At 54.7% G+C, this 12,175-nt stretch overlaps 1 protein-coding gene across 3 annotated transcripts in view; it reads right to left on the bottom strand.

The window, feature by feature from the left end:
* HIP1 (huntingtin interacting protein 1) overlaps positions 1 to 12,175 on the bottom strand; it is a 162,815-nt gene that overhangs the window by 23,317 nt on the left and 127,323 nt on the right. For all 3 annotated transcript variants that reach the window (XM_047779837.1, XM_047779838.1, XM_047779839.1), the window contains exons 8-17: positions 10,957 to 11,097; positions 8,330 to 8,387; positions 5,265 to 5,340; positions 5,040 to 5,180; positions 4,708 to 4,805; positions 4,022 to 4,094; positions 3,279 to 3,462; positions 2,810 to 2,898; positions 2,077 to 2,193; positions 738 to 839 (exon numbers count right to left, since the gene is read on the bottom strand). In XM_047779837.1, coding sequence (XP_047635793.1) covers positions 738 to 839; positions 2,077 to 2,193; positions 2,810 to 2,898; positions 3,279 to 3,462; positions 4,022 to 4,094; positions 4,708 to 4,805; positions 5,040 to 5,180; positions 5,265 to 5,340; positions 8,330 to 8,387; positions 10,957 to 11,097 — 1,079 coding nt within the window. The remainder of the gene's footprint in view (positions 1 to 737; positions 840 to 2,076; positions 2,194 to 2,809; positions 2,899 to 3,278; positions 3,463 to 4,021; positions 4,095 to 4,707; positions 4,806 to 5,039; positions 5,181 to 5,264; positions 5,341 to 8,329; positions 8,388 to 10,956; positions 11,098 to 12,175) is intronic.

The raw sequence follows: 12,175 nt of genomic DNA, 5'->3' as shown, positions 1-12,175 counted from the left end.
CACCGGGCCCCATGGGGCCATCTCTTTATTTTTTATTTTTATTTTTTTTTAGGAAATATTTATTTACTTAACAGATATTTGCTAAGCACCTATTTTAGGCCAAGTTAAGACAAGTAAGATAGTGGCCCTGACTTTAATACATCAAATGCGTTACCGCACACAAACAAAAGGGGACCGCAAATTATGGCCACCAGCATGTCACAGAACATGCCAAAAAGCTCAAGAGGAAGAGGCCTCGGCTTCACCGTTCTGGGTACCAGTCCAGCTTGCCACTTCTCACGCGATTCTCCAGGGACAGTCCCCAGAGGGTTTCCTCCGGTCCCCAGAGAGGGGAGGGGCCCAGTTGCCCACCCCAATCCTGAGAGGTTGCTAGTCGAGCAGTGCAACTTCCAGCCTCTTCACAACGGGCACAAGACTTAATGAAACAAATTTAAAAGCCTCAGCTATTCGGCTTCCACTCTCTGCTTTGCGGACCACTCCCCACAGTGGCCAAAGACCGAAAGCCCGCTCTATACAACTGGCCCTCACTACCCCACGCGCCCTACTTTCCGCGGTCCCCACCTGCCCCCGGCGTCCCCTTAGGCTCCTCCGGGCCATCTCTTTAATTGGCCACTTTGGTGTCCCTGATCCCAGGGGGACCAGGTTGGCCGTGGGCTGATGATGGATGCCAGGTGAGGGCCACACCAAAGCCGGGGGGGGGGGGAAGGAGGAGGAAGATGCGCTAAGGTGATCCTCACCTGGGCAGACGTCTCCAGGCTGCCTTGGACAATCTGGAGCTCCTGTTTGCTGGTGGCAAGTTCCTGCTTCAAGCTCTCTAGTACTTCTGTCTGTTCTTGAGTCTAAAAGAGGAGATCAGGAACACTTTGATCTGGGTGGTGGTTACCGGGGGTAAACACGGGGAAAAAGCCCCAACAGATGTGAGATTTATATACACTTTTATACTGAAATAAATTTTACCAGAACAAAAAGCAGGGGCAAGGTGAGAACCCAGAAGGCACCAAAATTTTTCTTCCAGTTCCAGCAAAAGTTAAGGAGTTGGAGGGGGGGCGGTTAGGAACACTTCCCAAATGTCATGCTTGAGCTCATCATACTGATAAAAGCAGAACTGGATCTTGAAATCAGGCACCCCCAACACCTGAGTCACCCCATCTCACCAACTTGAAACAATTCCCCTTCTTTGATTTCTAAGTGGTGTTTTTCAAAGAACAGGTTGTGACCCATTAGTAAGTATTCACAGCTAACCTTTTTAAAAAAAATGCAACAAGGGAGTTCCCATTGTGGCTCTGTGGTTAATGAATCCGACTAGGAACCATGAGGTTGCGGGTTCGATCCCTGGCCTTGCTTAGTGGGTTGAGGATCCGGCGTTGCCGTGAGCTGTGGTATATATAGGTCGCAGACGTGGCTCAGATCCCGTGTTGCTGTGGCTGTGGTGTAGGCTGGTGGCTACAGCTCCAATTCGACCCCTAGCCTGGGAACCTCCATATGCCGCAGAAGTGGCCCAAGAAAATGGCAAAAAAGACAAAAAAAAAAAAAAAGCAACAAGCAGCACCCAAAAAATCTGCACGCGTTCACATAAGTACTGCTTTGCGAATTTCCATCAGACCATAGATGTATTTTTTACTTGGGGCGGGGGGGGGGGGGGTCATAGGAAAGCGTGAAAAGCCACTCCTGTACGTATCAGGCTCTCCCTTTGATCCACCTAACATCTCTGAAGGCCAACTGGACCTGCACGTCAACCCCAACTCATGGGAGGGGAGTTCTCCTGGCGGTGAGTCTTTGTAAATGCTGTTTCTCGCGGTCTACGTGACATCCACGTGCTTCCACTGCAAACCCTCCTCAAGACTCGTCCTTGGAAAGTCTATGCTGATGAGCCTGACTCTGCTTGGGACCCTTCATCACTTCACGCCTCTAACTCCTCGCCCATCCGTAACCAGGTCCTGACCCTGATGGCCTCCTGCCCCTCCACAGGGCTCTACACCCCCAGACCTGCCAATGGAGCAGAAGACAATCGAGCAGTGCTCCAGGGCCGCCCCGGACAGACCCCCTCACTTCCCACCTACCTTCCCTCCCACTCACCTTCCGCTGGGCCTGGTCACTGATGCGCTGGAAGGAATCCTCTAGCTCTTTTTTCTCTCGTTCCAGATCCACCTGGGCTTGTCTGGCCACTGACACCTGTTTGGTCACCTCTGCATTCTGTGAAAGAAGAATGGTGTCTAGAATTGCTTTATCTCCGGCTTAAAGGCTGTCTTCCTTTCAGAATCAAGGACGGCATTCAGACCACAGGTGCCCTAGAGTCGGACACAGACATGGCTGTCCCACCCAGAAAGAAGCTGTCACCTTCAGAGGCTCGACTCTCAAGTATTTGCAAAGACCGGGGGATAACATAGGCGGGGCTGGCACATAGGATGGAGCTCAAGATATGGGAGGCCAAGAGTTCCCGTCGTGGCGCAGTGGAAATGAGTCCAACTAGGAACTGTGAGGTTGAGGGTTCGATCCCTGGCCTCGATCAGTGGGTTAAGGATCCGGCGTGGCCGTGAGCTATGGTGTAGGTTGCAGACGCAGCTCGGATCTGGTGTTGCTGTGGCTGTAGTGTAGGCTGGCAGCTGCAGCTCCAGTTTGACCCCTAGCCTGGGAAACTTCCATATGCTGCGGGTGCAGGCTTAAAAAGAAAAAAAAAAAAAAAAAAGATACGGGAGGCCAGCTGGCTTCTGGGAAATGCTGGGGGCCCCCCGGGCCTGGGAAGCCCCATGGCCCAAGTCACCGTCTCGTCTGAGCAGTGGGCCTGTGCCTGGCGAAGTGAGGGCCCTACCTTCCGCAGCAGGTCAGCGTGGTTCTGCACCAGCTCACTGTACTTCTCCTTCAGCCTGCTGTAGCGCTGCTCGTTGGCCTGGGCTTTCCCTGTACCGGCAAGGAGCGAGGTGAGGGGTCTGCGCTGGCTGGGGCCCTCTGCCCTCCTTCCAAGAAGCCAGAGCACCTAGAGGATCGTCCTTCCTTTCCACAAGCGCACAGACCTCCTCTCCTCTCAAAAGGCCCCTCACATATCCTCCTCCGGGAAGGCTTCTTGGATGAGGAAGTCACCCGATGCAGCTCACCCCACCGGTTCATGGAGCCCTGCGTTTCAGCCGCATGTGCCCTCGAGCAGTGTTTTGGCTTCTATGCCATGATTTTTCTCGGGCTCTCTCTGCCTCGGTCGCCTCTGCGCTCCCACGCCCTCGGCTGTCCCCCCTACCCCGGGGTCTAGCTGGGCCGCCGCCACCCCCCAGCCCGACACCCCTCACTCTCTATCTCCGTCAGGCTCCGCTGAGCCTTCTCCGTGTCCTCCCGCTTCTTCTTGAGCTCGTCCAGCTCCGCCCGGAGGAACTCGCTCTCGTCGGCCGCCTGCTGCCGCAGGTGCTGCTGCTCCGCCAGCTCGGCTTCCAGCTCGCTGACGCGGCCCTTCAGCTGCAGCACCGCCCGCTGGCTCTGCGGGAGGGCCGGGCATGAGCTCGGGGCCGGAGACGCCGCTCCGACGGACCGACGGACCGACCGACCGCCCGCCTTTCAGCACCAGCCCAACAGCTGGCGCTGCCGAACCAGCCCGCTCCCCTCCGGGCCCCTCGAGAGCGGAGCCTTCCGGTCACCCAACAGGGGGCCCGTCTGGCCCTGTCAGCAGGGATGGACGAGCGGGGATGAGCTAGGAAAGGATGGGTGCCGGCCCTGGGGGAGGCGTCGACCAGCCGCGGGTCAGCGCCGGGCTCTGCCAACAGCGTCAGAGCTACGGCCCAACCTTCTCAAGGCCAGGGGAGGGGAACAGGCCTCTCTCGCCACCGCTTCTCAGGCAGCTGGTGATCACAGGGTCCCTGGGGTGTGGCTCAAATGCCACCCTCAAGGTAAGCACACTGGAAATGCTGGACAAGCCCGTCCTCTGGCCTCATTCACCCCCTTAGGAGGGGGCCCATCGAGGGTCGACGTGAAGCAAGTTTGATGTGAAAAGCTGTCACGTTTCGGGAAGCCCAGAGGCGGACCAGAGCCCAGCGCATACCTCCGTCTTCATGTTTTCCAGCTGTGCTTTCAGCCCACTGATCTCCTTGTAGAGCTGATCAATTAAGTGGTCCCTGGGGAGAGAAGGGCAGCAAGTTTGCTTCCTCCGTGCTTCTACCCCTTTCCTTTTAGAGCAGAGCTGGGAGACCCCGGGAGGAGGTTAAAAACCAGTATGTGGGGATAGTTCTTGGAAATTCTGTGAAGTTATACTCTAAGGCCGTCCGTGTCTCCATATATTTATCTAACAACCCTGGGTCCACGGGTCTCTCAGCCTCATTTGAGTTTCCTCTGGGACTTTAAAACAGCCAGTAAGGTGTTCCCGTTGTGGCTCAGTGGTAACGAACCCGACTGATATCCATGAGGATTTGGGTTCGATCCCTGCCCCCACTCAGTGGGTTAAGGATCAGACGTTGTCGTGAGCTGTGGCTCGGATCCCATGTGGCGGTGGCTGTGGTGTGGGCCGGTGGCTGCAGCTCCGATTTGACTCCTAGCCTGGGAAGCTCCATATGCCGCGGTTGTGGCCCTAAACCAACCAACCAATAAACAAACAAACAAAAATGGCCAGTACTCGAAGGTCAAGACATTTCTCTAAGATGCCCGCGAATTCCTCTTCAGTTGGGGTGGTGAGTGAGGCCATGGCTTATCTTAGCTCCTGCACCATGTGCTTTAACTGCAGCCAGGACTCACTTCTCATCCTTGTTCACGCCGTTCTGACTGTTGAAATTGAAGGGATCGCTGCTGGAGGAGCTGCCGAAGATGTCGTCGAACTTGCTGTCGAACGAATTCTACCATGACCAGAGAGGAGAGGGGACAAGGTTAGAGACCCAGAGTGGTCACACCAGCGACACGTGGGAATGGACACTTTCTGAATCTGGTTCAGATCCATTTATGGTGCCTCCTGGGGACCAAAGGGCAGTGTGGTCGGTCTAGGCCAGTGCTGGGGTTAGAAGGCGGCCGGAGTCCCCCCACCCTCCCCCTTGCACCTGGGAATGGGGAGCATCCTCCCAAGTGGCCCCCACCTGCTGGGAGGCGTCCATGTCCATGAGGTCATCCTTCTCTGAGACCGGCTCACTGTCGGGGGACGAGGCCTCGGCGGGGATCACCACCACGGGGCTGATGTGCTCCGACAGGGCGGAGGCTCGGAGGAAGTTGGGCGGGTTCTGAAGAAGGAAGAGGCATCCTCAAAGCCTTTCCCCACTGCCAGCCTCTAAGACCAGCCCCCGGGTGTGGCCGGGCACGCTTACCTCTGGCAGCTGAGGGATCTGAATGAGCCGCTTGAAGTACTGAAGGTTGCTGGAGCGGTAGAACAGATCTTTCAACCTAGGGGTGGAGAAAGGGTGGAGGGGAGCGGGGGGGGCCTTCACCAGCCCCGGGGAGGGGACACCCCGCTTTCCTCCTGCCTGCCCAGCCCCAGGCACAGGCTGCCAAGGAGATGGGCTTCGTGGTGCTAGGATGCAATTGTGATGCTGCAGGAAGAGATGGGCACAGCCTGGCCTCACTTTATCTGGGGGTGAGGAAAGAGCAGGTCAAACCACAGAAATCCTTTGGAAGAGTAGACAGTCCCAAACTCATTTCTGCAGCCCTGCACTGTGGAATACGTGCTACTGTTTGGAGCTGTAGCTTCCCAGGAATGTTTGGCTTCGAGGAACATTAAAGTACATTTCTCTGAGGATAAACCAACTAACCACAGGAAAAGGGAAGGGAACTTAACTACTAAGACGCTTTTTTTTTTTTTTGCATTTTTTAGGGCTGAACCTGCAGCATATGGAGGTTCCCAGGCTAGGGATGGTTGCAGCTGCCAGCCTACGTCACAGCCACAGCAAGGGGGGGATCCAAGTGGCGTCTGTGACCTACACCACAGCTCATGGCAACAATGGATCCTTAACCCACTGCGTGAGGCCAGGGGTCGAACCCCCATCCTCATGGATACTAGTTCTTAACCCACCGAGGCACAACGGGAACTCTCCCCAATTTTTTTCTTATCATCAAGTCTCCATTCTGAATCTAAACATCAACAGCCAGGAGAGCAGAGAACACCAGACATGTTCTGGGATGAGAGAGGGTCCCGGATCTCAGCACCCTCTCTCTGCAGCACAGGCTTCTCTCCAACTCAACACCCGTCATGGGGCCTCACGATGGCCCTTCAGACCCTAAGGTTGGGAGGGCGCCTGTGACGTCACTGCTGCTTTCCCTGAATTTGGGGACACTGAGGGCCTCAGAGAGCCACTGTGTCTGTGGAAGAGAAGGTGAGGTGGCCGCTCACAGGCAATGCTTTCATAAACTCAAAAAAAAAGGAAAGGAAATAGGATCACCTGCCCACATGTCCCCAGCTTTCTGGGCTGGAGCCAACAGTAACAGGCTCTGCTGCTTTCCTCAGCTACCGGAATTTAACATTCCAGGAAATCAGCCCCAGGGCCTGTCTCCTAGGATTTAATAAGTCATGTATTATAGAATAAACATATGAGACTTTTCAAGTGGGAACAAGGAAACCAGGAGGTTGGCACAACCCTGAACTCGCCCTCTGATTGCTGCTCAGGAACCAGCAAGAGAAGCCTAAGCTTGGGATCTGGGAGTGGTTCTCCTCCTGCAGTCAAGAATGAAGAAATCAACAGGGAAGCAAGAGGGTGAAACCCCACGATGCTAATGCCCTTCCCGGCTCCCTTCATTCTCCTGTCTCTCCCTCTGATCTGTCCCCTTTTCCTGGGCCCTTAACTGAAAAATGAGGGGAACTTCTTGAATTCTCCTCACCAATTTTCTTTCACAAATGCACCAGAATAATTTAGCACCCACCCCCATCAGCCAAGTGCTTCCTCTCTCCCAGACAAGACGGCTGGCCCATTCGCTCATTAATTCACTCAAACGCTGATCAAACACTGTAGGCTTAGCTGACTGCAGCGCACCAGCTGCTAGGGATATCGTAACAGGCCAGACAAACAGAAATACAGTGGTGCTGAGAACTAGGAAGGGAACAGGGCGCTGTGGTGGAGAATTCAGGGGCTGGTGGGGTGGAGTTGGAGGAACAGGAGGAGATGGGGAAGAAGAACCCACTGAAAGAAGGAGGCTGGAGACTGCCTTTGTGTGGAGGTGACTGAAGATGACCTGGAGCTGGCCAGGCTGGGGGAAGAGCATCCCAAGGAGAGGGAACAGCAAATGCTAAGCCTCTGAGCGCTGAGCATGTTCCAGGAACCAGAAGAGGATCCTGTGTGGCTGAACCACAACAAGCACTGGAGACGAGGCCAGAGATGTCATGCAGGGGCTGTGCAGACCGCAGAGAGGAACTCGGGTTTGATTCTCAGTGTAATCAGAAGCCACGGAAAGGCTGTGAGGGAGGGATTTATGTGTTTACAAGGTTGTTCTAACTGCTGGGTTCTAACTGCTGCTGGTTAGGATGGCAGGGGGCAGGAGAGGGAATTCAGAGCATCCTGTCCATACTGGAGGGTCCTGGTGGACAGTCATAGAAGCCGAAGGGATGGGAGATAAGACTGGAGCCAAGATGTAGTGGTCAAATACAAGACATGAACTTGGGGGAATGAGGACGGTGGTGGGTTCCAGATCTCTGCCCTCCGTGGATGGTGGGCGGTATTCACTGAGCTAGAAAAGACTGGGAAGCAAAAGGTTTTTGGAGGAAAACCTAGAGTTTGGTGTAGGATGTGAATGTGGCGTGGAGCTGCCCCATAGGCGCCTGCATGTGTGAGCCTGGAATTCAGAGGCAAAGGTCCGGCTAACATCTTCGGGAGCTGTCAGCACGGACGTAGCAGAAGACCCTAAGAACTTGGGGAGAAGAAAAAGAAGAGGATGAAGCCCTTGGTGTAAAGCAGGTGATGAGCGAATGAGTGGAATCGCCTTCCTCTACGAGGTTTATCAGAGAACCCATAGCTTCCCCAGCCACTGGTAGGTTTGCTGCTGTTTTCTCTGCCTTTGCTTTTTAAAGCAATAAAGCAGATACTGTCATCCCTTGATGGCTTTAAGCAAGTGCTCTTGCGCAGACTAACTGATTTCATAGCACTATTTTTTTTTTTTTTTAATGGCCACACCTGGGGCACATGGAAGTTCTCAGGCTTGGGGTCAAATCGGAGCTGCAACTGCTGGTCTACACCACAGTCACCTCCATGGCAGATCTGAGCTGCATCTGTGACCTGTGCCATAGCAGTTTTCGGGAAAGCCGGATCCTTAACCCACTGAGCAAGTCTAGGGATTGAACCCGCATCCTCATGGATACTATTTGGGTTCTTAACCTGCTGAGCCACAACTGGAATTTCCTCAGAGGGCTTTTAGATTCGCCTTCATTTCTATCACTTAAGCCACTTACTTTGTGAACTGCTCCATGAAGCGGTCTCGGTGGCCTTGCAGGGTGTCGGCTGGGAGACCTGGAAGAAATTGGAAAAGAGTGAGATGGAAAAGGAGGACCAGAGGGCAGGCAAGGCACAGCAGGGCTCCAGAGGGAGGGGACCATCCATCGTGGGGCCGGTGGTCTGCCCAGCACTCCTGACCGAGAGCTGCCCTGGGACTGGTAACCAAGAGGGCCCAGCAGGACCAGCAGGCACCCTGGAGGTGCTTATCAGCCAAATCTTTCCTTCTGTTTGCTCCTGGAGTTTGAGCCACTCTGGGCACAGTGGGCTCGAAGCTGTGTCCATGACCACGGAAGCAGAAGCAGCAGGAGGGAGCAGGGCAGGCCTTGGAGGCGGCCTCTGTCCTGGGCTATTTGCACTGGGCACACAGAGTGAGGCGCAGCCCAGACCTAAGTCTGGGAGAGACCCAGAGAGCCTGCCAGAAGGTGCCGGTCGGAAGGCCAAGGCCGCAGGACTGGGAGCCGGGGGACCTGGTCACTGCTGACTCTGGACAAGCAGCAGCCTCTTCGGGCCCAGCTCCTCCTCCAAAGCAGGGGGTGCTGTGCATTCTGTGTGTTGCGTGATTCTGTGTATTTCAGCTATAGCTCACAACTCAGCGATCCTTTAATTTTTAACTTTTTAAATTTCAATTTTAGTAATTTTTGATACAGGATATATTCATTTGGTATAAACAGGGAATACCCACACAGGTGCCATAATTCAAAATGGCAAAAGGGTACAGTGATGACAATGGCACTTTCCCTCAGAACACCTAAGCCCAGCCCAGTCGTGAGAAAAACATCAGACAAACTCAGAGGGACATTCTACAGGTATCTCACCAGGACTCCTTAAAACTGTCAAGGGCGGGAGTTCCCGTTGTGGCTCAGTGGGAACACATCTGACTAGTATCCATGAGGACACAGGGTTTGATCCCTGGCCTCCCTCAGTGGGTTAAGGATCCAGCATTGCCATAAGCTGTGGTGTACGTTGCAGACATGGCTCAGATCTGGTGTTGCTGTGGCTGTGGTGTAGGCCAGTGGCTACATCTCTGATTCGACCCTTAGCCTGGGAATATCCAAATGCCAAGGGCGTGGCCCTAAAAAGACAAAAACAAAAACAAAAACACTAAAAGCTGAAAACAAAAAAACTGTCAAGAGCATCAAAAACAAGGCAAGTCCAAGAAAGTGCCACAGCTAAGAAGAGCCTAAGGAGACAGGACGACATTGCAACACGGTGGACAGGATGGGCTCCTGGGACAGAAAAAGGCCATTAGGTAAAAACTGGAAATCTGAATGATGCACGGGCTTCGGTGAGTAATAATGCATCATTATTGGTTCATTAACAATAATGTGTCGATACGACCGTGACAGATGTGTCATGATCATGGAAGATGTTCATAGGGTCACGAGGGCTCAGGGGTATGAGAACTCTCTGAACTATCTCTGCAACTTTTCTGTAGACCTGAAACTACTCCAAAAGGAAATGTGTTCATTTTGGAAAAGCATATACCGCATGGAGTGTCCCTTTTTCCTGGCCACACCATTCCCCTGCCCAGAGGCATTCACTGAGGGTCTTGCACGTTGTTCTGCCTTCAAAGAAGACCTTTAAACGCACAGAATCACCTTGTCTCGTATCACAACTCATCCCTGAACAGAAGGAAGTGGGATGGTCTAGTGGGAACTGGTTCTGCAGCATCATAGGAGCTTCGTCTGTATTTGGAGCCTGGAAACGACTGCCTGCCTTCTTTTCCTGGGATTGCGTCCACCCTCTCTGCTTCCTTCAGGCTCCAAAGCCCTTCTAACCCTGGAACATCAAATTCCAAACCCTCGTGGATTCATCAGAGTGGTGCTGGGTCCCTTGCCTGTCCCTCGCCAGATCTGCTCCTTGTCAGTCACCACCGCCTCAGGGTAGCCTTCATCCTAGAATTCTAAAATAGAACCACGGGTGTCTTGATTTTTCTTGCTTTTCCATCATCCAGCCACGCTGCGTGTGCACACGCTTTGCGGGCGGCCACCTCGGCGTCTGGCCCAGGGACCACCCACCTCAGAGCCACCTGGGTGTGGTTCACCAACGCAGAGCCCGCAGCAGCAGGACCCACACACAGCATTCTAAACAAGAAGCACATCAGCGGATAAGCACTTCCGCCAGACCAGTAGTTTCCAAAATAAATTCCGCAAAAGCTTCCCCGGGATCCGTGGCTGGGGAAGGGACGGCCCTCCATCTGCTCGAGCAGCTCTGTTTTAGATTTCTCCTCGAAATTCCATTTGTACATGGGAGCCACTGCCTTGGCTCCCGCAGGCCTGGGCCAGGTCTGTTCGCATAGGTGTGGTCTCCAGGTGCGTGACGTACAGGGGTGGCGCGGCGGTCAAGCTGGAGGTGGAGGGAGGACCATCCCGGGTCACTGCTACGGCAAGCCGGGAGCATCCCTGAGCACACCGCGACCTGGCCCTGCTCTTCTGTTCCCCCGGCAGCCGGGAGCTCCAGGGCCTTTGGATCGGGAGCAGAAAGCCGAGGGCCCTGGGAGGCGCTGCATCTCGCCAGGGACAGCCTCAGGCCGTGACCCTCCTTCTGGCCAGACGCTTGCGGCGACCACCCCGGCTATACTCACAGGAGTGGAGTTTGAAGAGGAGCTTGACGGTGTAATCATAGAGGTGGCTGCAGTCCAAGATGACCTGGATCAGCGGGGCCAGGCGGCACTGCCCGGCTGTCGTCACCGACACGGAGCGGGACATGTCCAGAGAGTTGAACACTAGGGGATACAAGGAGGGGAGAGGAACTTAGGGGGGGCCGTGCTCAGAGGGCAGAAGGCAGGGGTCTGACACAGCGAGGACCTGTCCTGTGCAAACATGACCTCACTTAACCCTGTAAACACTAGTACGGAGCAGCTAAGAGTAGCCCTGTCACACGGACGAAGAGACTGGAGGCAAGGAGCGGGCTGACTCCCCAGGACCTATGTCAGCCTTGACCCTGACGGTTCCCTCTCCCTGGGATCTCACAGCCTCTCCCGCTGTCATCCAGGGTTGCTGCACATCCCCCGCTTCCCGTGTTCCAGGAACCCTGTGATGAGCCACCAGGAAGCCAAGGTGGGACTGTTCCCTTCCCTGTGTTCTGGTTTGGTATTTTCCCCACGTTTCTACGGCACCCCAGAATGGGTGCTTCTCGGGGTCCAGATCATCATTAGATGGAGCTCATGCCAGAGACAGAGGCCCGGACTGACGGTCTCGACAGGCCTTTTCTTCTCAGACACTCTGACTCCCCATAAAACTGAGGGCTTCCCTTGACCCAGAGCCCGTCTTCCCATTAAAGCAGAAACCTCAGAGGGAATGTGTTCTTTCTGCTCAGACGAAAGGCAGGGGCCATGAAGGAGCATTCTTGGGGCTCCCCCAGCTTGAGTAATTGTCTCTCTTGGGGGCTCCCACCAGGCTGAGCACAGAGTAGAGCGTGTTCATTTCACCTGCTCGGGAGTCAGGGTGTATCTTGGCTGCTAGGGGTGAAGGCTCCTGCTCTGGCTATTGCCAGCCACACAGGCTCTGGCTTGTAACTCGCCACGTCTCAGCAAAACCTCTTCTTGGCTTTGTGAGCCCTGCCCCTTGCCCCTTGCTCCTAAACCAAACAGCTAGACCCGCCTGGCCGTGGACCCTCAGGGCACACCCCTGGCCAGAGCTGATTTCCTTCCTGCAGTGGCTGCCCACCGCCTCCGGAGACTCCACACATGGCCAGCACCCAAAGATTGTCCCCGCAGTCCCTCAGCGAGTGGGGCTGCCCCAGAGGAAAGCCCAGCCCTGCTGAGTTCAGCTTCCCCTGGCTGCACTAATCCCTGTTAACGG

Source organism: Phacochoerus africanus, chromosome 5 (genome assembly GCF_016906955.1).
Source record: "Phacochoerus africanus isolate WHEZ1 chromosome 5, ROS_Pafr_v1, whole genome shotgun sequence".
Lineage (NCBI taxonomy): Eukaryota > Metazoa > Chordata > Mammalia > Artiodactyla > Suidae > Phacochoerus > Phacochoerus africanus.
The sequence above is the reverse complement of the archived record's forward strand: the minus strand, read 5'-3'. Positions and strand labels throughout refer to the sequence as shown.